At 34.7% G+C, this 26,261-nt stretch overlaps 1 protein-coding gene across 7 annotated transcripts in view; it reads left to right on the plus strand.

Moving 5' to 3' along the window:
- Positions 1-26,261, plus strand: part of CCSER1 (coiled-coil serine rich protein 1) — a 1,274,678-nt gene that overhangs the window by 449,747 nt on the left and 798,670 nt on the right. For all 7 annotated transcript variants that reach the window (XM_049709018.1, XM_049709019.1, XM_049709020.1 and 4 more), the window contains exon 6: positions 2,820-3,027. In XM_049709018.1, the coding sequence (XP_049564975.1) occupies positions 2,820-3,027 (208 nt within the window). The remainder of the gene's footprint in view (positions 1-2,819; positions 3,028-26,261) is intronic.

Raw genomic sequence — 26,261 nt, forward strand, 5'->3', positions numbered from 1 at the left:
TAAATGGCTGGGTAATATTCCATTGTATATATGTACCACATCTTCTTTATCCATTCCTCTGTCGATGGACATTTAGGTTGCTTCCATGTCTTGGCTATGGTAAACAGTGCTGCAGTGAACATTGGGGTGCATGTTTTTTTATGGATATATGCCCAGGAGTGGGATTGCAGGATCATATGGTAGCTCTATTTTTAGTTTTTTAAAGGAACCTCCGTACTGTTCTCCATAGTGGCTGTATCGATTTACATTCCCACCAACAGTGCAAGAGGATTCCCTTCTCTCCACACCCTCTCCAGAATTTATTGTTTGTAGAGTTTTTGATGATGGCCATTCTGACCGGTGTGAGGTGATATCTCATTGTAGTTTTGATTTGCATTTCTCTAATAAGTAGTGATGTTGAACATCTTTTCATGTGCCTCTTGGCCATCTGTATGTTCTCTTTGGAGAAACGTCTATTTAGGTCTTCTGCCCATTTTTTGACTGGGTTGTTTGTTTTGATGATATTAAGCCACATGAAAGTATATTTTAAAAATGAAAATATAAATGATGCTTTGTGTAATTATAGGTATGTTTTATTTTTTTCAATTTTTGTTTTTGTTCATTTGCTTGCTTGTTTATGAGATGCAGAATCTTGTGACTAAGAGCTCGAGTGCACTGCCTGCGTTCAAATCTCTGCTCTGTTGCTTGTTTGCTGTATTGCCATCAGCATGTACCTTAACTTCTTTGAGATTCAAATCCCTCAACTGTGAAATGGGGATTTTAATACCTCAAAGAGTTGTATGAGTATTAAGTGGTTTAGCATATATGAAGTCCTTACAGGACTACCTGAGATACATTAATTATTATTGTATATATATGCATGTTAAATGGCTGGTAGGAAAAAAAAATCTTATCCTGCTTATGTACTTAGGTTGGTTCATCTCAGGTCAACTTCTTAATAGCTATTTTAATTTGAGAAAAATTACTTATCTGGGCCTATTTCCTCATACGTAAAATGAAGATACTCACTATAGCTACCTCTTGGTTTTTTGTTTTTTTTTTTTGCGGTACGCGGGCCTCTCACTGCTGCGGCCCCTCCCGCTGCGGAGCACAGGCTCCGGACGCGCAAGCCCAGCGGCCAGGGCTCACGGGCCCAGCCGCTCCGCGGCATGTGGGATCCTCCCCTACCGGGGCACGAACCCGCGCCCCCTGCATCGGCAGGCGGACTCTCAACCACTGCGCCACCAGGGAAGCCCTACCTCTTGGTTTTGTTCAAGGTTTGGATAAATTAACACACATGAAGTGGTTAGCACAGTACTTGGCCCACAGTCAATCCTCAAAAAATGTTAGCTATGACTATTTATTTATTATTTCATTGTAAATGTAAAGTGGGGATAGTAATTAATATGATCATTTCAAATAACAATTGTGATCTTGAATATACCCATGAAGACAAGTCAACAATTGTGTGATCCAAAAATGTGTTTCTTTGCTAATTATCCTATACTTTATAAATTGTTATACTATTTGTGAATAATCAGATTTGGATAAAATTAACCAAGGACGTATTTTTTTATTTGCGTCTTTGCCTGACCTTGGTGGCAGGCTCCAAGGCAACTGTGTTTTTTCTCAATTTAGGTTGCCAGGTGACCTTGTCATATACTTCAGTAAATAATATACATAAAAGCTATTGAAATTGAGCATAAGTTTCATAAATATCCTGAGCTATGTTATAGTATTGCCATTATTGTATAGGCCCATTAGTTTTGGGGTTTTTTTTGCGGTACACGGGCCTCTCACTGTTGTGGCCTCTCCTGTTGTGGAGCACAGGCTCCGGACGCGCAGGCTCAGCGGCCATGGCTCACGGGCCCAGCTGCTCCCCGGCATGTGGGATCCTCCCGGACCGGGGCACGAACCCGTGTCCCCTGCATCGGCAGGCGGACTCTAAACCACTGCGCCACCAGGGAAGCCCCTTTATTTTTATTTATTTATTTATTTATTTTAGGCCCATTAGTTTTAATGAATGGAAACAAATTTAGAAAAACTCATTAAAAATGACTATTTTCATAGGCTGCTCTTTTCATACTATTTTTATATCTACCTCATAGGCATATTTGGAAAATTGTTAATCTTAATATCTTTTCTTTATATATACCTTCAATATAAGCGTGTTATTTTCAAAATGCAGTATTTAAAAATAATTGTTTATATCAAGTAATCAATAAAATATTTTCCACACATTACTATGCTAAAAATTTAATGATTATTTGATAAGCATGCTAATTACATATGAAGTTATGCATCTCGCAGTTATTTCACTATTTTCACATAAAATCCTATGCATACTAGTCTTTCTTAATCCACAAAATGGTTGAATCCACAATTGATTAATTTAGTAATTTAAAATAATAATTACCAAAATTTTTTATCCCAAGTTTTGGTTTCTTAATCTTTTCTTTCCAGTTAATTTTTAAGCATATTTTCAGAAAATCTCTATATGAAATTTCTCTTTCAGTGATTACTTTTGAATTTCAACATTTTTAAAAGAGTTAAATAAGTGTAAACCCATTGTTATCATGTATAAATTAAATTCCAGTTGGGGAAAAAATCACATTCTAAAATAGTGATTGTCATTGAACCTTATTACCACTATATATAAAATTGACAAATAACTTCATAATTTTGACAGAAAGTTTCAGAATTTCCAAAGACTAATGTGAAGAAATAATGAGAGTCACAAGGAAGTTTTTTCTAGCTCACTACTGACACTGATCAACAGCTTGGAAAATACTGCTCTGAATATACTACCTAGTAATTTTTGTTCATTTTTTTCTTGTTAGGAACCTTTCCCTGAAATTAACAAAAGAGATTGATCAGGAAGCCAGGTGTCCCCATATCAGGGGAACACCCAGCAGTCCATCTGCAGATTGGCCCCTGCCAGGTGTGGAAGAAAATGGAGGCATCGATTCTCTGCCATTCAGACTGATGCTACAGGACTGCACAGCCGTCAAGACATTATTATTAAAGATGAAAAGAGTTCTACAAGAGGTAATGGTTTGCTCTAAGATTAATGTTTTCAGTGCTGGTAGATAATGAAGTCTGTAGACCTGGTTAATCCCTGCTTCTATCAATAGTTAACTGCATAACACTGGGCAGGGGTCAGGTATCCTCGTGGAACTTAGCCTTTCTCATATGTCAAATAAAGGGTTTGTAGTTCTGTTTATAAGGTACTCTTCCCCAAAATTCTAAGATTCTGTGAAGGAATTAAAAAAGAATAAATTGATACCAAGTCTGGGAAAAGTCAGATAAAGAGAAATGGGCATCAGCTGTTATGTTTTTAAAAAGCTATTGAGAGACCTATTAACTGGACTTCATTTTAATGGTATTGAGAGTTTATATGATACCATAAAAGTAGTTTATTTAGTCATTTTTGTTCCAATAACAATTAATCTAGTAAAATTTCATCTGAATGTTTGATTGATTTTGCCCATTGACTCCAGGTGCCCTCTTTCAGTCTATGCTCAGTTAGATGATGAGCTAGTCAGGAAAATACGCAGTGGAGTCTTTCATCTTTATGTCCAAGAATCAGCCATTCTTTAGGATTCAAGTATGTTATGGTTTTATTTTTATAATTGCAACAGTTATTTTCTTTGGAGGATTTCTGTAAAAAGTGTAAACAATATTATTTCAAAGATGTAAAATGAGGGCACCAAAATTTTAAATGACTTTCCTCTAGTGGGTGTGAATTCGGAGCAACAGCCTGAGATTTCTGACTCTCAATTCAGTGACATTTTATCATGTCCTATTATCGTTTAACTGATTTCTCATTATTGATAAGGGATGTTCATAAATAGTGTGAGAACAGAAAAATACAACTATTTAATATGAGTAGTATTATGACTCACTTACAATGATGACCACTGATATTTCCTTTAATAACACTGATAAAAACAATAATAACAACACTAGTGGCTACCACTAAAGGCCAGAAATGAATCAGGGAGAGAGAAGGGAATTTAAGAGAAGTGATTGTCATAGCCTATTAGGGGCATCCAGTCATGTATTCCTGTCAGCTATTAAAGTAGTAACTGGAAGAGATCTCTGCATCCCAAACCAGTTTATATCTCTGGGGTGGTCTTTGTGTCTATGCAGTGGTGTGTAGGAGTGGTGTGCTTATACTTGATCATTGTTAGAATTTCAGGAATTTTATGAGCTGACAGTTAAGCACAGGCATTAAAAAAATTAAATTATATACACTTATAATGAAACAAATCATACTTTTAAAAGGGTAATCAGTACTGAAATCTCTACATTTCCTACTAACTTTACTATATTTTACTATTAATTACACTTGTGAGCTTATTTACATCTATTGGATCTATATGTAGAAATACTATATAATAGCTAATGTACATTCATTTATGTCACTTTGTTAGCTTGAAATCAGCCACACGGGAATATTATGCCACAGAAATTGGCAAACAATGCAAGGTAGGGCTTTTAAATTTTGGAGAGCTGTTGTTAAATATTTACCAGTACACCGCTATATGTATGACTATGTGGTTTCTATATTGACAACATAAGTGTTTCTGTCTGCACCAGTTCAGGCGTCCTAGCCTTTTGCTTGACATGTAGTCTGAACCTCTCTGAACAACGCAAACTTAATAATAGCTGTTATATTAAAAGATATTAATCTCAAAGTCTGTAACAGTCAAGTATTCAGTTTTCTACCTCTCTCTTTGGTCTGGATTTTAATTTAAAAAAATCGAAAAAGTAAAAGGAAGTAGGAAAAACTGACAGGAAGAGTCAAGGGGCTTTCTTATGTACTTAATTTTATAATTTAAAAATATGCAGTGATATTCACTATAAAGTCAATATTCAGAGTATACTGAGATTGTTTTTATATTTCTATCTGTTTTTCTTCATTAAAGAGTATTTGAAGAAACTGAAGAGAATTGACTTTTAAAGCTAATGTAAAATGAATAATAATTACATCTGTTTGTTAAGCCCATTCAGAGATCAGGGGGTCTTACTCTTTATGGTCAGCAAGAAAAGCAATACTATTATATGATTAGCATTAACATCTCTTCTAGAAAAATGATATTCATAATAGGTGCCTTTAAAGAAAATATTCTCTAAGCCATGAGTTTTTAAATGGCAATTCAGATTTCATTGTTGAATTTAATTCCAGCTATTCATTTTAGATTAATAATACCTTTTTTAACATAGACAAATAGAGTTTATTTCTATTAACTTATTTTTATGATGCTTAGTAGTCCACCTGTGTATACAGATAATTTTTTTAATAGATCTTTATTGGAGTATAATTGCTTCACAATATTGTGTTAGTTTCTGTTGTACACCAAAGTGAATCAGCCATATGCATACACATGTCCCCACATCCCCTCCCTCTTGAGCCTCCCTCCCACCCTCCCTATCCCACCCCTCTAGGTCATCACAAAGCACCGAGCTGATCTCCCTGTTCTATGCTGCTGCTTCCCACTCCAGATAATTTTTAACTGCAGAATATCCCAATTATTTTATTTTTAAGATGAAAAAAGTCATTAATGAGTTTAGTGCATCACACTGGAAACCACTCCTATTTGAGATTTTTCCTAATGCTACTCTGTTGCCATCTTAGATTTTAATTCTTAGATAGGTCAAGTGTGAATTATCTGAATGGAAGCTCACACTGCCAATTTTATCCCCCTTCTTTGGAGATCATTTGCTATGACAACCCCAAATATCAATTCCTTTATTTAAAAAAAAAAAAAAAAAAGGCTGGCTTTGGGCCCTAAGAAATTCTGTTGTCACTTTATTTTTTCAAATTAGTGATTTTTAATAAAAGTGACTACAGCAAGGGAGAACTATATAAATTTTTCTTCCTTTTTTATTAACTTTTTCACATAACTCCATTACCTGTAAAAGAAGAAAATATTTAATACAATATCTATAGAAATAGTTTTTGTTTTGATGTTTCCTTTCAGTTTGCGCTGTTCTCTTTTTGTTATTCTCTTATTATAGAATTTGTTTGTACTGTTCGGTAACTGACCAGGAAGACTACTGGGAAGGGATTTTAGATGCAGTGCATAGTTTCTAGTAAGATAACAGCTAATAAGAATGTTTATCCAAGATTGTTTGCAATGCCCCTCCACCCAACATGCTTGCCTTTTTTTTTTTGTTTGTTTTTGTTTTTTGTGGCACGCGGACCTCTCACTACTGTGGCCTCTCCCGCCGCGGAGCACAGGCTCTGGACGCGCAGGCCCAGCGGCCATGGCCCACGGGCCCAGCCGCTCCGTGGCATGTGGGATCCTCCCGGACCAGGGCATGAACCCGCGTCCCCTGCATCGGCAGGCAGACTCCCAACCACTGCGCCACCAAGGAAGCCCATGCTTGCCTTTTTAATTTATGTTTAACAAATGTTTCTAGCAAATTTCCTAAATCATATAAGACATTTTTTTTAACGTTAGATAAATGTTAAACAAATTTAAAAAATGTTGATATGATCAGGGGAATCTAACAATAAAATTACATTAGTGAAAATCAGAGAACTATTTGTTCGAGAATCAATATAATTTACAAGCTCAGGTAGTTGACATAAACATTTGGGTTTCCATTGAATAAAGAGCTCTTACCCATTTTTCTTTTTTTCTCAACAATCTAGCAGTTCAAACTAATTTTATTATCTCTAAAAAATAATAATGGGAAACTTTCAAGGATAATTTTAAACATAAACTTATTTCTTTTATTTTTAAATATAATACATAAATATATGACAAAATTTGGAGTGTTTTGAACTTCACCGTAAATCATTGTATGGTGGGCATTCCTTAAAGATTTTTTTCTTTTAGCACATTTTGGTGAAATGATTCCCAAATCTATAACAACGTTCTTATAAACTAACATTTTCCTATCAGCAAATCTCAAAAGCAAATGAAAAGCCTGTAGAATAGGAACTCTGACAATGGATAATTACAGAAGGAAAAAGCAACAGTGGAGAGTCATGAAGTAAGGAAATTCACCAAAAACAAGCAATTACCCATGTAAATCTAGATAACAATATAATAATTAGACTGCTCTTTATATTTATCTTTTGAAAGTAATAAAATTCCAAGTTTCTGCTACCTACTTTGTTTATTTGCTTGTTTTTGCTTGCATAAAAATTAGTTTAAGATAAAAATTGGAAAAAGATACACCACAAAAACTGCAAATGCAAGAAAACTAGAGTGGCTCTACCCATGTCAGGTAGATATAAAGATAAGATATATCACCAGAATCAAAGAGCTGCATTTCATAATGATGATACAACATTATAAAGCATTTATACTGCAATAAAGATGTGAAAAAAAAATATACACACACACACACACACACACACAAAAGAGTCAGTTCATCAGGAAGACGTAACAGTCATACATGCGGATGACCTATGTATGTAACTTGTAAATATATGTTGCAAAATCTGACAGAACTAAATGAAGAGGTAGGTACTTCACAATCATAGTTGAAGATTTTAACTCTCTTCTCTCAATAACTGATAAAACAACTAAAAATCAGGAAAGCTTCAGAAAATTTGAAAACCGTATTTAACTTCTTTAGTAATGACTGACTTTTACGTAACAGAATTTTACCAGCTTTTCAGTGTGTGTGGAACATCACCAAAACAGAGTATATGCTGGGTAAGAGAAATATCTCAATAAATTTCAAATGTAGACATCTATGTAATACATTTTTTGAGAACAGTGGAATTAAATCAAAAATCATGAATAATCAAGTAACTAGAAAAACATCAAATATTTTGAAATTAAACAGCAAACTTAGGTATACCCCATGGATCAATTTAGAAACCTCAGGGAAATTTTAAAGTGTTTCAAATGAGATGGTAATAATAATAGAATAAATCAAAATTCATGGGATATAGTTGAAACCATGCTTGGAAGGAAATTTATAACTTTAAAAGTTTATATTTAAAGTAATAAAGTGCCATAATTAATAACTAATCTTCTCCTTAAGAAGCTAGAAAATAATGGTAAATTAAACCCCAAGGAAGTAATAGAAATAAATATAAAAAACAAAATTAATAAAATTGAAAACAGACAAATAATAGAAAATTTATGAAGTGCTCAAATTGGTTCTTTGAGAAGTTAAAAAAAAAAAAAAAGACCGTAGAAGAAAAAAAGAAAATAAGAAATACAAATTACTAATATCAGCAATGAATTGCTGGGAGAAATAATCACTACAAATCTTACGGGAATTAAAAGGATAATAAGGAAATGTTATAAACAATAGTATGTCAATAAATATGACAATTTGGATGAAAATCACAAATCCCTTGTAGAATACAACTTTCCATAATGACACAAGAAGAAATTAAAAATCAGAATAGTCCAATTTCTATTAAAGGGATCTATTTTATTATTAAAAAAGAGAAAATGATCCCCATAAAGAAAATCTAAGTCCAGGAGGTTTCACTGGTGCATTCTGACAAATATTTAAGAAAGACTTAAAACTAATATTATGCAAAAAAGTTTAGGAAATAGAGAAGCAAGATATGCTTCTCAGCTCTTTGGTGTGGCAGACATAGGACTATTATAACCTGGCAAAATCTTTATAAGTAAAATGAAATCACAGGAAAATTTCTCGTGTATATATATATATGGAGAGAGAGAGAAAGAGGGATGCAAAAGTCTTTTAAATTACTAAATAAAATTGACATTATAAAAATATATAATGAGGGCTTCCCTGGTGGCGCAGTGGTTGAGAATCCGCCTGCCGATGCAGGGGACGTGGGTTCGTGCCCCGGTCCGGGAGGATCCCACATGCCGCGGAGCGGCTGGGCCCGTGAGCCATGGCCGCTGAGCCTGCGCGTCCGGAGCCTGTGTGCTCCGCAATGGGAGAGGCCACGGCAGTGAGAGGCCCGCGTACCGCAAAAAAATAAAATAAAATAAAATAAAATATATATATATATATAATGACCTATTTGGTTCTACTGCAAGAGTGCAAGGTTTGTTTAGCATTCAAAAACCAGTCAGTGCAATTCACTATAGTAATAAACTAAAAAAAGGAAAAAGTACATGAGCATATTAATAGGTGAAGAAAACATTTGAAAAACTCAAACATCAATTTATGGTTAAAAGAGAGAAAAACTGAACACAGTGGTAGTAGAGGGGAACTCCTATCCCTACAGCTAATATCCATACTTAATGAGGTAAAACGGAAGCTTCTAATACTATTAGCAAAGCAAGAATGTCCACTCTCCCCACTTTTAATGAACATTGTGCTGGAGGTTCTTGCTAAAAATAGGCAAGAAAAAGCATTAAAAGCATAAATATTGGAAAGAAAAGATAAAACTACCTGTATCTGAAGATGCAAGATGTTTATATAGATATCCCTAAGGAATCAACAAGAAAGTTAATGATAAGCCTAGTAGGAATAATAAGTGAATTTAGCAAGGTCGAAGGATACAAAGATAGAATTTTATAATTAAATTATGTATTGTTCCATAGCAAATTATCTAGTGGACTAAAACAGACATTTGCTATCTCATAGTTTTTGTGGTCAGGAATTTGAGAGCAGTTTACATACTGCTTCTGGCTGAAGGCCTTTCAATGAGGTTGCACTCGAGATGTCAGCCATAACTGCAGTCATGTGAAAGTTTGACTGGGCTTGAGGATTAATGTAATGTGGCAGGAAGGTTCAGTTTTTTACTACAGGTGATCAGAGCCTCAGAGCCTCACCATGTGGACCTCTTCATTTGGTGACATGGTAGCTGTCTTCCCCCCAGAGTATGCAATCCAAGAGAAAGAAAATAAGATGAAATAAATGATATCTTTTATAACCTAATCTTGGAAGTAACATACCGTCACTTTTGTAAACTGTATTGATTCAATGTGAGAGGGCACTATACAAAGACCTGGACGCCACGAAGTGAAGAACATTGTGGCCCTTCTTATCCAAGCTACCATAGTCCACCATTTTATGGAATTTCTCATCTTCCCTTGGAAGACCTGTAAGTGAACTATGACCATTTATCATGTAGACTAAGTTAGGGCACTATTGTCAGTTCTTACCAGTTGTTATTGGAGCTTAATTTTCTTCTCAATTTTAGAATAACATAAGTAAAAAAAATATATATATATATAAAAAACCCTTCATATAAAGCAATAAATCACCTGTATACTCCTTGAAGAAACCTCTAGTTCAGATAATGGCATAACTTAGATTCATTGAGAATAGATAGGTTTCCAAGTAAGAATACTCTACCTACCTGAGGCTTGGCTTTTTATGAGGCTATAAGCTTGATCTGGAAAATAGATAAGAAGGGGAGGGAAATATATTTCCACGACTCTTTTGCTATGTAAGCAACCTTAACTTTCAACAGTCCTCTGAGAGAGGTTAGAGAAGGTAGAGAAAAATTCTTCCCTAATCCTTAATCCCATTTCACCCACAAAGTCCCACTAGAAGAGGTATATTAGAGTGGTAAAAATTACAGGTGTTTAAAACCATTGAGATATAGATGTGATTCTCACTTCTGCTGCTTAATAGCTGCTACAAGTTGATTAAGGTTTTTGAGTCTCTATTTTATCCTATGCAACATTTACCAACTATTTCATAGAGCCAGTTAAACAGTAAAATATATATAACAAGTTATCACAGTGAGAGTGTGGGTTTAAGTACCCTTGAACAGGAGCTGCTGCAATGATCTCATTCATTTGTGTGATTAATACTGACCGTTTCAAGCAAGGTAGAATATTTGAGATTTCTTAAACTTGGAAATATACCAGTAAATGTTTTTAATAGGACAATATGTTGTATTTATTGAATAATAACTCAATATTAATAGTTGTTAATAAAGGCTATTACTAGCTGAAACTGAAAGTGGAAGTATTGTTGTCATTTATGTTTTTCTGGGCATTCAGTTGTGCTAGCACATTTGACCTGACATTCCTTGGCTAAAGAACTACTACATGTCAATTGAATTTCCTGTTTACAGTAAATATGTAAGAAAGTTTTTTTCCAAGTGAGAAATAATGATGATAGACCATGGTAGTAACAGTTGAGACAGAGAGAAGGCAAAAGGTGTGTGACTTGTTTTGGAAGTAATGTCAGCAGCCATTGCTATGAATTGGAATTGGGTAGTGATAGCAAGAGAAAAAGCAAGGGCAACTGAGAGTTGTTCTTTGAGTACAGGGTAGACATTATTGCCATTTTCTGAGACTGGGAAGACTAGAAGAGGGTTAACCTGTGTGCGACAGGAAGGAAACAAGAGTTTTCTTTTGGCCAGGTTGAGGTTGAGATGCTTATTTAGACATGCAAATGTACTTGTCAAATAGAAATTTGAATTAATGTGTCTGCAAACCCAGAAAGATAAGGGCTAAAAATATAGATTGAGTATTCATGATTATATAGATTCTGTTTAAAGCTATGGAAGAAAGAACTTGTACCTAAAACCAGGGTGGGAAGCGTCAACATTAAATGATCAGAAAGTTTAAAAAAAAAAAAAAAAGAGTGTCCAATGAGATGGGAAGAATACCAAGAGTAATATCAAGAAGCAAGGGAAAACATTGCTTTAAGAAAGTCAACTTGAGGAATGATGCTGAGAAGTAAATATGATAAGAAAAGATAAACAGTCAGTGGATTTGTCAATCTACTGATTAATTCCAAAAGCATATTTCCCAGGCTTTAGAAATTTCAATATGTAAAACAATCTATACAAAGTATTAATTTATAAAGCTAAAGCCTAAAATAGAAATAGTAACTCTTTCCAGCTTGTTCTCAGTTATTAAATTATTGGTTTATTTCTTTGTAAGTCATTGGTCTATGACTTTGAAGGATGTGAAAATGAATGCCCTGAACGAATTTTTAAAATATCTTTTAAGGTAAGACATGTCTTAGTTTTGGAAGGATATTATAAATTTTATTAGGTTAATTAATGATGACCAAACGTTCATCTTACATGAGTACCCTCCATACTGAGGTATTATTTTTTTCTTTAAAGAGTATTACTTATATTACCTAAAGTTGTTATTTATACTGCAGAGGCAATCTAATATAGTGATCACAATATACTAGTCTGTACTAGGACAGACTGCTCAAATTTGAGTATCAAATCTCAGTAGGTACATATGACTTTGAGCAAAGTGTTAATCTCTCCATGAGAATCTGGTCTCTCTCAGAAGCAGAATTACTACGTAAGTGCATGTTCAAAACTACTAGATAATATCAAAGTTTTTCCAAAGTGCTTGTACCAAATTACTCTCCCTCCGGGTATATTCATGTAATAGAATGCTTTATGTTCATGTATCATCATGTCCCACAAAGAGTGTTTTCAACACAAAAACCAAGTCACAGATAAATTCATACAGAATATAGAGTTTAAAAATATGCAAAGCTAAATAATTATTAAATATTATTAAAGAATATACATTTTGAAAAGTATGGGGATGTTAAACATGGTAGTCAAGGTAAGATTACATGTGTAGAGGTAGTGGTTGAGGAAGGGTGGACATGTGCAATTAAGGCAGATATTTATTTTATATTCATGGTATATTTTCTTATGTGTTTCTGTCAAAATCATTGCATATACATAATATTTTCTTATATATGTTTAACGTTGCCTTAAAAAACTCAGTCTTCCCCAATTGTGTGTCCTCTGAGTGGCTCCCTGTACACCAACTCCATCCCCTACAATGCAATTTTCCTCTGTATTTCTCTTCCCTTTGCCATCAGTGTATCATTTGGTATTTAAAAAATGATGTCAAACTAAAAACGGAGTGGGATCAGTGAGAGAAAGGTTATAACAATCAGGCAGAGAATTCTTTCCCGGTATGAGTACTTACATAATCTGCCAGTCATGTGTATTATTTTATTACTTATTAAAAACAAACTACAGCCCTGTATTAACAATAACCGCCACCCTCATTGTACCTGAATGATGTGGTTATTTGTGTTATAATCATATTCAATAATTAATCAAATAACCACTAATGTGGTTCTGCTATGCATGTTTAACTTTTAATTTTCTTCTTGCATCCAGCATTAATGTCTCAGCTGTAATACAACTCACATACTATTGTGTGATTTGATGGGCTAAATCTCACATCAAGAATTTCAGGCTGCAACATAGCAGATATACAGCAGATGGCACTCTGCAGGATCTCTAGGGGATGCTTAGTGGGTTCAGTGCTTCTGGTGGGGGAGGGAAGGAGAGAGCAGAGAGCCATTTAAGCAAATGATGCTGTGGAAAGCCTGCAATTGTGTTCCTCTGAGACACACTTTTACAGAAATTGTGTTTTATTCAGGTTTGAAAATCAGAAACAAAGGCATATTTAACTACAGTGAAAATGCCTATTTTTAATCACCGAGTATATAAAAGATGGTGTTACAAATTCAGACAGCATAATGCAGTTGCTTAGGAGTAATATAAACTGTAAAGTGTTCACATGTTTACAGATTAGCAAAAGCGTTTTAACATCTAGTGACTCGTTTAGATGCAGGACAGTTATTCCTTAACTATTTCATTTTAACCTTGATGAAAATGAAACCCTGAGAAAACTAGTATTGACTTTTAATATAAATTTACTAATAGGAATACAGATGTTTACTATTTCAAGTATTGTAGTTTAAATAGATTATTTTCTGTTATTGTTTTTTAAAGTGAAATAAGCTCTGTATAGTGGGCTAGCTATTAATAAAATCAAAATAACTCATATTTATGACAAATACATGTGACGACAAATAGATACATCTGTCTTGTTCTCTTGGTTAGATGAGCTTCTGTAAGTAAGAGGAGATGAGGAGTTTAAAAAGAGTAATGAATTATTATGAAAAATTTTATTCACTTACCTCAAAAATAGACAAATATTGTTTTGTTATCCATGGCCTTCATTAGGGGTCAGCAAAGTCTTTCTGTAAAGTCCTGGCCATATAGACTGTATTGCAACAATTCAATTAAGTAGTAGTAAGAAAGCAGATATATGATGTAAACAAATGAGCATAGCTAGAGTGCCATAAAACTTTATTTACAAAAACAGGCAGTGGACCAGATTTGGTGCTTGTTCTGGGCCTGTCATCCCATACTACTTAAGAGAGAGGTATCATGATACTACTTCAAGTATCATGAGGACGCACTGTGTAGTTAAGAGCATTAGTTTAAGGAGCCAGAATATACAGTCTATATCCCATCTCTTTACTTACTAGCTCAGTGATCCTAGGCAAGTTAAACCCTACAGATAATAATATTAACATATCACTTAAGTTTGTTGAGAATATTAAATATGTTAATATGTTTTAAATGCATGGAACAGTGTTGGACACATATCAAACGCTCAACTTGTATTAGTTATTATTTTATTATCACAAAGTCTGAGGACCACTAGTGAAATAAAGTGATCATGGATCTAACATTAGGCAAAACCTGAATTCAAATCTTACTTAGATCTACAATTCAGCAATGTTATTTTATTCTATTTTATTCAGTTTCTTTGATAAACATTAGGTTTCCACATATAGAATAAGAGGATAAAAATTCTTATAAAGTTTATTGTGAAAATTAGATTTAAATTGTATCTGGCAGGTCTAAAGTTCTAAATAAATATTAGTTCTCTTCTCTTACCCCACTTTTAAAAAATGTATGCTAACATTACTTCTCAGCTTGTTGCCCAGATTGAGATTTGATTCCAACTTCATAGCACTTCCATGATTCTTATTTCCTTTAGAACTGGCCCTTGATTTTGGTGTTCCTATTTCTTGCATGTTCCAGAGCTATAGTCTGGCCCTTAAGCCCCAGGTTTGTGGCAGAGATTATTTCACTGGTTCACAGAATTTCTAAATACTGCTAAACCTCTGATCAAACTGCATAGTGTAGTAAATTTTGGATAGATATCAGTGAATAAATAATATATCCAGATATAGTACCTATCTTTAGATTTTAAAATCTTTCCAAAATTCTGTTTTTAAGAAATATTCATAAGTGTTTGCTGAAATAAAGTCTGTTTTAAAATCATTTTCTTGCAAGGGAATCTATTTTATAGAAGTGATTTTCTTAGCTTCCGTTTGCAGCTAAGATATGATTTTTAATTTTTAAAACATATTTATTTATTTATTTATTATTTTTGGCTATGTTGGGTCTTCGCTTCTGTGAGAGGGCTTTCTCTAGTTGCAGCAAGCGGGGGCCACTCTTCATCGCGGTGCGCGGGCCTCTGACTATCGTGGCCTCTCTTGTTGCGGAGCACAGGCTCCAGACGTGCAGGCTCAGTAGTTGTGGCTCACGGGCCTAGTTGCTCCGCGGCATGTAGGATCTTCCCAGACCAGGGCTCAAACCCGTGTCCCCTGCATTGGCAGGCAGATTCTCAACCACTGTGCCACAAGGGAAGCCCTAAGATATGATTTTAATTCATCTCTATCTTCCCCCAAACAATTCTGCTTTCACTTAAGGTGGCACTTTGTCTAGATTTAAACTTATGATTTAAAATATTATTTTAATAATGTAATCTAGGATGAAATTTAATAGAATCCACAGTTACCTTAGTTATATTATGCTATTTATTTCTTATTTAGGGCTTTGCAAAAAGCGCGTAGTCAGCATATTGCTTTGTTTCATGTAACTCTTGGAACATCTGCCATGGTTTGGACACATAGTTAAATTTAAAGTGTGGTCTAATTCAGTATCTGCTGAAAGCTCTGTGTCCCAATATGCCTCTATTGCTTATGAAACCTAATGCTATTCTGAATATTAAGGCCCACTTCCTGATATTACTATGCTTCCTCATTTACTACACATTCTTGAAAAAAATTATTTTATTGAAGGACTTGGCAGATGCTATGTCAAATTTAACTGCCACTGGAGAGATAATTGCAACCTATAAATATTCTTGAATTGTTTCTTCCAGACATTTCTCTTTACTTAGTTGACATCCAAGACTATCTATCCTACTGGCAAATTGTTTAGTACCTACCAAAGCTGCATTTTTTTCTCTCAAGAAACCTTCAGAAAAGGGAACCATTTTTTTGGTAATGAACAGTGGGCAGAAAAGCACTTAATATTGTGGATACGTATAACTCTGTGGACCACAGACCAAGAAACTGCTGCCATTGATTTGGGGAGCAAAAATCCTGCAGATACCATCTACATCTCTGTCCATACAGCAAATATAAGAATTCATTGTTGAAAGATAGTCATAGAATGTACTAATTCAAGTGTGGATTTGAGAATATTGCGATATTAGAGAACGGAAAAGGTACCAGGATGCCAGCTGTGTGTGTGCCCACACATGTGTGTGCATGTGCACAGGTGTGTAGGTGTGTTGGGGGTTGTTGAGTATAATGTATTTGTATGTGTTGTGGTTGAGAGGCAGTGTTGGAAAGTGTCTTAAAAATATGTCCAAAAAGCTAATGCCCTAACTGTGTAGTTGTCATCTATTTGCTTCTTCCCTGGCAAATTAGATTTGGCCCTATTGGAAGATCCTGAAAACCTTGCAAAAAATAACAGGATGCTCATAAAAGACACAAGAGGGCATATGTCTGCATTCACAGTCTTACTTCTGAGTAATTTCTTGGTATCCTATTATCATCTCTTACTGGCTTTCTTCACTAGAATCACTTGAATAGATTACCTTTTAACGACCCACCTCTCCCTGTCTTTTATATTAGCCTTCAGACGTTTCATATATTTTTACTACCTTCAGGGAATTCTTGGTTTGTTTGACCAAACAGAGCGGGAGTGACCTGGGCTCCACTTTAAATCTCATGAAGTATCTCCTCACACAGGACTTAACAATTTCCCAGTCCTTTCCTCCTCCCTACCCTGCCACACACATCCTTTTCATTGTAAATCACAGCCCAAGAGAAATGGTGTTTTTCCATCAGTGCTTCAGATATTCACAGTCTCTTAGCTCATCATGCAGCCCCCCATCAAATTGAAATCCTGGTCATGGAATAATAAGCATTTAGCTTTAAAGAAGATGTGGCACATATATACAATGGAATATTACTCAGCCATAAAAAGAAACGAAATTGAGTTATTTGTAGTGAGGTGGATGGACCTAGAGTCTGTCATACAGAGTGAAGTAAGTCAGAGAGAGAAAAACAAATACCGTATGCTAACACATATATATGGAATCTAAAAAAAAAAAAAAAAAAAGGTCATGAAGAACCTAAGGGCAAGATGGGAATAAAGATGCAGACCTACTAGAGAATGGACTTGAGGATATGGGGAGGGGGAAGGGTAAGCTGTGACAAAGTGAGAGAGTGGCATGGACATATATACACTACCAAACGTAAAATAGATAGCTAGTGGGAAGCAGCCGCATAGCACAGGGAGATCAGCTCAGTGCTTTGTGACCACCTAGAGGGGTGGGATAGGGAGAGTGAGAGGGAGACACAAGAGGGAGGAGATATGGGGATATATGTGTATGTATAGCCTACTCACTTTGTTATACAGCAGCAACTAACACACCACTGTAAAGCAATTATACCCCAGTAAAGATGTTAAAAAAAAACAAAAGGAAATCCTCACTTATCTTATTGTAATGAGAATTCTTTTCCTTAACACCATCACTCCTGTAGCTGTTCTTGGTAGTTTAACAACTGTTCTCCTGATTATAAACTTATGTGAGGCTTTTACACTATATAGAACGTGAGTCAAGTTGACTGCCTGCCACAAGCTACACAGACATTTTTCTGTAAGATTACTGAGGGTGAGATATGGACAGGAGCCGGAACTCTACTCCTGTTTGTGTTTGAGGAGTAACTCTACTAATTCTGTAGTTTTTTTTTTTCTCTGATAGTTACATGTGACTGTATTTATTATCTTTAACAGGATTTTGTAGACATCAGTGATATTGATCAGTTTAGCAAGTGTTACCATGTTGAACTTCTTAGAAATGCTCTTTATACTCTGCCCTGAATATTAAAACAAACCATCGGAACACAAACTATCATGGCTTTTTTTCCAAAAGTGTGCTGTGTATTTGTAAGGTAAATAATGTGAATGAAATGCAGTGAATACTCAGTAATGATAAATCATTATGAAAAATGGGATCCATTTGTGACAGTTTTAAAAATAGTATTGATATTCCCAAATGTATACAAAATATTTCTTTAAAGTAGCACTGATTGTAGGATGGGGCATAGGAACAGAAAAAGGAAAATTCAGATATAGTTTATTTTACACTTCATTAGGACAAGTTCAAATGGACCTTGTCATTTCTCCTAAGAGTTTAGGAAGTGAAGGAAGTTCAAGATAGTAAGAAATCTGGATGAATAAAGAAACTTATCAATCAGTGAGTAATAACCACTGTTATTTGGCTTGTGATAGGTGATACTTTATTTTATTTTTTTTTATTTGTTTTTTTTTTGGCCTCACCACGCAGCATGTGGGATCTTAGTTCCCAGACCAGGGATCGAACCCGCACCCCTTGCATTAGAAGTGCAGAGTCTTAACCACTGGACTGCCAGGGAAGCACAAATAGGTGATATTTTAGTAAAAAAGAAATAATCATGCCTGCGTTTAAAATTTAAATGGGAAAACACAATGGGAAAACACTTTCAAAATAAGGTATTTTTTATGATAATTTAATTGCCTCCATTTCTTAAGGGGATTTATTTTTTAATGACTCACTGCTTTTTTAAGTTCAATAGATTTTTTTAAGCAAATAGATTATTATGTGGCATTTTATTTTATAGGCCCTTTAATTCAATTTATACATAGACTCACAGTCTTCTGTTCAGTTTTTCCCACAAATATTCACTGAATAACAGTCTCTGAAGCTGCAAAAAGAACTAATGAAAGGAAGGATAGAAGGAAAGAGGGAAGACAGTACTTGCCCTCAAGAGAGAGGTATGCAAGGTTCTTGTGTTTACAAAATAAAATCAAGCTTAGACCCTGCAGTTTCTATGGGTGTCACGCACCGTTCAAGAGACAGATCCGCAGAATTTATACATCGAAGCTGTAATCCTCAGTGTGACTCAGTTTGGAGATAGGGGCTTTAAAGTAGTCATTACAATTATATGAGGTCAAAAAGATGGGGCCCTCGTCCAAGATGACTGGTGTCCTTATAGTAAAAAAAAAACAAAAAAAAAACAAAAAAAACAGGTACCAGGAATGCACCCACACAGAGGGAATTTGGCCTTGGACAGGCACAGAGAGAAGACCATGTGACCCAACAAAGATGGTCACTCGTAAGCCATGTAGAGAGGCCTCAGGAGAAACCTGATTTCCCAACACCTTAATGTTGGACTCCTGGCCTCTAGAACTTTGAGCAAATTAATTTCTGTTATTTATACCACCCAGTCTGTGGTATTTTGTTATGGCAGCTCTGGAAAACTAATATACCAGCTAAGCTCCCAGACAGAACGAGCGAAGCCCAAAGTAGATTTTGGCACAGGGAGCCCGGGACTTTGTTGTACTAGTCCAGAGGACCGCCAAGAGAGCGACACAGTCTTACAGTATTAATCAAAACCAGAAGCTAGCTGCTTGTTCTCACACAGCCATCTGTGCATGCGGCAGAAAGGCCCAACAGCTTTGTACTCATATTAAGAAAGGGGCAATGCTCCCTGAATGGTTTCACTCTTAAATGGCCAAGAGGTTAAGTTAATTTTATGCTAATTTCTTTGTGCAGAAGTGTGTCTGAAAGTAGCAGTCCTAACTAGAAACTAATTTGTTGTCAATATGCAGGATTTCCTAGAGGAAAGGTTATTGAGGGGGATGAAGGTCAGTTTAGACTGATCCGGGTTTGAGGTAATGAGTGTGGAGTGGAACAGCATCAGTAGGTATCTAGGAAAAGAGAGGAGACTGAAAGCTGTAGGTGAAGGGAAGAGATTAATGACTGATTTTTGTATAGGGATAGAGGAGAAAACATATGAAAGACTGTTTTGATATTATAAACCTGGGGAGTGGAAAGAATGGCACTGCTCAACTTGAAAGAGGAAATTCAAACTTCTAGTTCTGGAGACAAAATCATGAGCTTGATCTGATTTATGTTGGATTTGAAGTAGTGGTGTCTTATCCAAATCGCTCATTCACCTGACTCTGAATAAGTCATCAATACAGAAGAGGCTAGGATAAAAGGCCATGCCTAAAGTTACACATTTGTTAATTTATTTGCTTAGATGTGCTTAAATGTTGATGTGATTCATTACCCTTCTGTGATTTTTGAAGTGAGCAAGGTTAGGGAAAGTTAAGAGAGAAGAGAAGAAACAAGTGGGTCTGAAGAGAACAGAGGTAAGGTATGCAAAGAAGCAGAGTTATAAAATAATTAGCATATATATAGTGCTTACAGGGTACCAGGCATTATTGTTAAGCCATTTACAAATATTATCCCATTTTACCTTCCTAACAGCCCTATGATAACGGTGTTCTTATTATCATCTCTGTTTCATAGGTAAGGAAGTTGAGATTCACAGTGGTTAGGCATTTTAAGTCAGGATTTTAAATAGCCAAGGCACTGTGAGCTTCAGAGCACATACTCTTAACCACTTTGTTATGCAGCCTCTCCAAAATAATGTATAGATTTGGTGAAAATAGAGCATAAAAAGAGTGGGGGGAAGAGGGAGAATATTCTTAAGCAAAAAAGGCAAGATTGTCTTCGTCGAATTTTCTGTAGAAGTAAAGAGAATAAAGTTTGTTGGATTAAATTAAAAATGAAGTCCTTGATTTAAAAAAAGGACATGTTAAGATAATGACAGGATAGGTGGGATTCCAGACTTCTGAATATTTTGGATGAAAATTAGGATGAGAAAGGAAGATTATGAATGGAAATAGTCATTCTTTAAAAAACAGTTTTTTTTAAATGAAGAAAGGGGAGATAATTGGTGAGTGGAAGAAAGCGCTACTCTCTGGTGCACTCTCTTCAGTTGCTCATATCTCTCTTAAATATAGCCATTGCTCTGCATCTGCGGGTTCAGCATATAAGGATTCAACCAAAGACAACTGAAAATATTTGGGGAAAATTTCCTGAAAGTTCCAAAAAGCAAAACTTGAATCTCCCATGTGCTGGCAGTGATTTACATATATTTACATTGCATTAGGTATTATAAGTAATCTAGAGATTATTTAAAGTATACAGGATGATGTGCATAAGTTTTGTGCAAACACTACATCATCTTATATATGAGAATTGAGCATTCAAGGACTTTGGTACCTGCAGTGGATCCTTCACACTCAACATGTACAGAAATAGCGCTTCTTAGTATTAATGTTCCCTTTCCCCAAATATCTACATGTTGTTTTCACCACCATTTTCTTAAATGCCAAAGCTTAAAACTGGGCTCCCACTTTGACACAGCTTTCTTCTCAGCCAGTGTGTCACTAAATCTCTAAAATCATTCTTTTCTCCCTCATCATTTACTCTCTGTATTTGTTACTTTCTGTAATCAATTCTTTAGTCAAAAATTTCATTGCCTTAAGTGTACAAAATAGTACAGTAGTCTCATAACCAAGAAACAGCATTGAGAAGTGTCTAAGAGCAGAAGCTATTAAGTTGCACAGACTTTGGGTAGAATCTCATCTCTCACATTTGCATACTAGTGCCTTTGGGGAAGTTATTTAATGTCTCCAAATTTGTTTCCTCTTGTGTAGAATGAAGAATTAAATAATAATAAGTGAGAATACTAATACTTGTTGCATAGTAAAAAAACAAATGAACAAACGAGAGAGAGAGAATAACTATTATGTTTCTCCTTTCTCTTCCCTAATTCTTTCTTATGTTTCATCATGCTATTTTTCTTCAAAACATTCCAGCAACCCCTTATTTTATAAAGTCCAACCCCTCACCCTTTATTCAGAGATCTTCATAATTTGGTTATCTAGCTTTATCTCCCAGTTAACGTCTCTGCTCTGCTGTGGTCAATGTGCCTTTTTTATTCTTCTCTAGATATGCCATGTTGCTTTCTTACTGCAAACTTCTGCACATTTTATTCCCTAAGGCTTGGCATGCCCTTCTCCACCAACTTTGCCTGTGCAAATTCTTAACCTTAAATTTCACCTCTTTAATAAGCCTTCCTTGATGTTCTTATTGGCTCTTACATGCATTTAATCATCCACATCCTTTCACTATAAGTTAGTTATGAAGATCAGTGTAGGTGTTTCCAGCTAAAGACCACATGTTTGTCTCCTTTGTATTTCCCAGAGCACCTAGCACAACAGTGGGTAGGTGGGGCTGACTAAATATTCTTCAGTGTAAGAAGAGAGCATATGGATATTACCAAGAGAAAGAAGATAATTTTATTTTCTGAATAAATGTCTTAAATTTATTTTTTAAAATTTTAACTGAAGTAATGCCACAGGTGCGTATTGAGTACTTGTTGATTCTTATAAACTTGATTCTTGATTTCTGGATTTTACAAAGTAAAGGATGCCAGATTCATTGTTTCTGAATTTGTCATTAATATTTGTATTGATACATAAATGGGTATAGATAAAATATTAAAATATTTAATTTGTATAATTATTTTAAATATTATTAAACCAGCAGCAAAACCAACACTCATATAAACAATTTGCTACTTGACCTAAATGTGTTGTCTTTAATGACGAGCCCACGTTAATTCAGCTTGGAAGACATAGTGTTTGCTTCTGGGACAGAGGACAAATTCACTTTTTGGCAAAAGCAGAAGAGATACTGTCTTCCTCTAGGCCAAAGTTTGGGCAGCTTTGCTAGCAGCACCTTTAAAAGATTGTAATTTCCTAAGCTTGGGCTCCTTCAGTTGTGATGCAGTATATGTGCCATATCCACCTGGGATGCTCTGCATAGCCTCAGTGGGATTTGGGGGGACAGGTACTCAAGGGGAGTGATGAAAACATTAAACTCATGCTGCCTGATGTATCCTGAGTAGTAAAGTCCCTGTGTCTCTGACCCAGAAGTCTCAGGTTTTCTGCTAGTATCCATGAAACTGTGGCATGCTAATTTATAGTTATTGAGTACAATCTCAGAACTTCCATGGTCTTTTCAAAGTTCATGTGCAAAATATTCTTCCTTTAGAAATAATTTATAAGTGAATTTAAAAATCATAAATGTATAGGTAAAATTACTTCCTAAATAAAATAAATCTAATGCATTAAATTCAAAATATTTTGAAGTATAATTTTCATATTTCAGAATGACAAAGTGTGCAGTAAAATAATGCAAAAGAATAAATATAAAATAAAATAATGCAGCCACATGTTCCTACTAGAATCAAGACTTCCTAGTTTTGTGGTATCCTTTATAAGAATGTTTTCATGTGATTGTAGAACTAGTACTGAAGAGCACACCTATCAAACTCATTAATATTTTTTCACTGAAAATATGGGGTGTTACTTTTGAGGTAGAGAAATAGGAATACGTTTGCATGCATCACAAGTCTTTCAACTGCCATATATTTCTTACCAGGCAAACTACTTCTCTTTATAAAATAGATCTCTTTGGAAATAAAAGTTCATATTTCTAAAACAATTAATCTTGCTTTGAATTTTCAATTATCAGAACTTGGCAGGTGTTTTGCAGCTTGTTTTTATTTTTAATGATAATATATTATTCACTTTTAAAAGCAAGTTGCATGGTCATGAATAGAGAATAAAATTTTTATAAAAAGTGTTTTTATATGTTTGTATATATTTTTATATGTTTTGTATGTTTAAAAAAGCCTGGGCATATGAGGAAGTCTGCACATCAAGCTGTTATCACAGTTTACCTAAGGAACAGGGAGGTAGAAGAAAATAGTTGACTTTTCCTTTGCATATCTGTACATTGATGTTGTTTTCTCCTGCAATGTGAATTTATTGTTTTTTATCCTGGAAAGGCAAACTAATAAAGTATTTTTAATAAAATAAACATAAGTATTAAAGAAACAAAAAATGAATAAAATTAAAATAGCCCTGTCAGAGTAAAGTATTTATATCAGTATTTTAGCACAACAGGATATCAATTTATAAAACTGAATAAAAATTTGAAATACTTAATTTTTTTACCTGTGTTTTAGGATTTCCTACTAAATTTAGTCACCATAGTACCTATTTTGTATTTCATATAACTTAGGGCATCGTGATGCTCTACTTTGCACAAATAAATTTTTCCTTATTTTAAAACATATAGAGTGGCAGGTTTTACAGTTATTTGAAAATATGTAATTCATCAAAAATATATTAGTCAATTTGAACCATGAAAGATTATGGGATCCCTTAACTTTTGTTTTTGTTATGGGATAAAATTAAAACCAGATTATATTAATTCATTGGGATATTTCATTTAACAGTATTTAATTATTCTCCAAGGGGTAATATTGAGTAGTTTATCTAATGGAATATAGTGGAATATGATGGAATAGCTAACATATGCTTTATAATTTTCCCTAAGCTCTATTATAAAAAGGGAATCCTTATTATTCATTTACTTGAAATATTTGAATTCTTATATTATTTTTATATTTTATATCTCATTTTGTATGTTATATTTTAACTTTATTTTTTGATTATATTAGAATGTTCTTATATACGAAAGATATTTTTTAATATTTAGGAATTAGGTATATGTTTTTAATGAACACGTCTGTATTTTTCCATTCTGACTATGCATTGCTTGTTTCTAGCTACCGGCATACCTCGTTTTATTGCACTTTGCTTTATTGCACTTCACAGATAGTGTGTTTTTTACAAACTGAAGATTTGTGGCAGTCCGGCATCAAGCAAGTCTATCTGCACCATTTTTCCAACAGCATTTGCTCACTGGCTTTCTCATTGTCACATCTTGGTAATTCTCACAGTATTTCAAACTTTTTCATTATTATTATATTTGTTATGGTGATCTGTGATCAATGATCTTTGATGTTACTACTACGACCCACTGAAGGCTCAGGTGATGGTTAGCATTTTTTTTTGCGTTATGCGGGCCTCTCACTGTTGTGGCCTCTCCCGTTGCGGAGCACAGGCTCCGGACGCGCAGGCTTAACAGCCACGGCTCATGGGCCCAGCCGCTCCGCGGCATGTGGGATCTTCCCAGACCCGGGCACGAACCCGTGTCCCCTACATTGGCAGGCAGACTCCCAAACACTGCGCCACCAGGGAAGCCCTGCAATAAAGTATTTTTAATTTAAGCTATGTACATTGGTGTTTCTTAGACATAATATAGTTGCACACTCAATTAACTACAGTACAGTGTAAACATAAATTTTATATGTACCCGTGCTGAGAAACCAAAAAATTTGTGTCACTCACTTTATTGCGTTATTTGTCTTATTGAGCTGGTCTGGAACCAGACCCACAATATCTCTGAGGTATGCCTGTATGCGTTGCTGCATTTCTAAAAATGCATTTATATGCAATTGCATAACATTATAAATTTAAAAAATCTGTGCACGTATCTTTTCTTTAATAGAAGACAAAGTTTTTTCCATCATTTATTCATTCATTCAAATGCCATTTATTTAGCCTTATTACATGTCTAATCCTGTCTCAGTTCTTCGAGATACATTAGTCACATCATTTGTAAGTGAAGGAGTCACATCCAACATAAACGTCTTTGGGAATCTATTGCCACACAAAACTAGGAAGTATAAGATTGAGTATGGTGCCCTTGCCAGAAAAAGAGATTTAGAAGGGATGCTGGACTGGCCAGATCATAGATTTTCTCTGGATAGGTGGGAGTGGAGAGGAAGAAGATAAATAAAATTGAGATTGATTCTTAGCTTCAGAAATTTCAATTAATTTCGGTAGATAGAGAAAGCAGCACAGTCGTTTATAAAAAAATCTTATCAAGTGATAAGTTTATATATTTAAATTTGGATTATTCTAACAACTGTTTATATTTTAAAAGGAGTTAGATTTCATATATTCTATTCTGTACCTATAGATGACATTAATATCACTATAGAAAAAAAGTGTGTTTGAACTCTTACCTGGTGATATGTGACAGTGTAACTACATGAATTTTAGTTTTGTGTTTCTCATGTCAGATATAGCAGGTTCAATAAAAGTACAATGAGTCTCTGTTTATATTAGTTATGGATAGTTAATCATAATAAAGTTTTCTAATAGGGTCCTTATATCTGCTGCTCTTTAACTAAAGAATCCTGGTTTGATGAGGAGAAAGATGCATTTTATGAACAAAGGTCTATAGCACATTTTGTGGGGTGCTTTATGGCATGACATTAGCAGTCTAGTGTTTTCATGGCTTTGGATAGCTATTTGATGTTGAAAGAGAGCTTTGGAAAATTTTCATTCTCTTTTCTTTCACATTAAAATAAAAACATTCTATTCTTTATCCTTTGTTTTTCTTGTCCATCCTATAAGGACAAAACAGTTCTTTCTC

Source organism: Orcinus orca, chromosome 4, assembly GCF_937001465.1.
Source record: "Orcinus orca chromosome 4, mOrcOrc1.1, whole genome shotgun sequence".
In the NCBI taxonomy this organism is placed as follows: Eukaryota; Metazoa; Chordata; class Mammalia; order Artiodactyla; family Delphinidae; genus Orcinus; species Orcinus orca.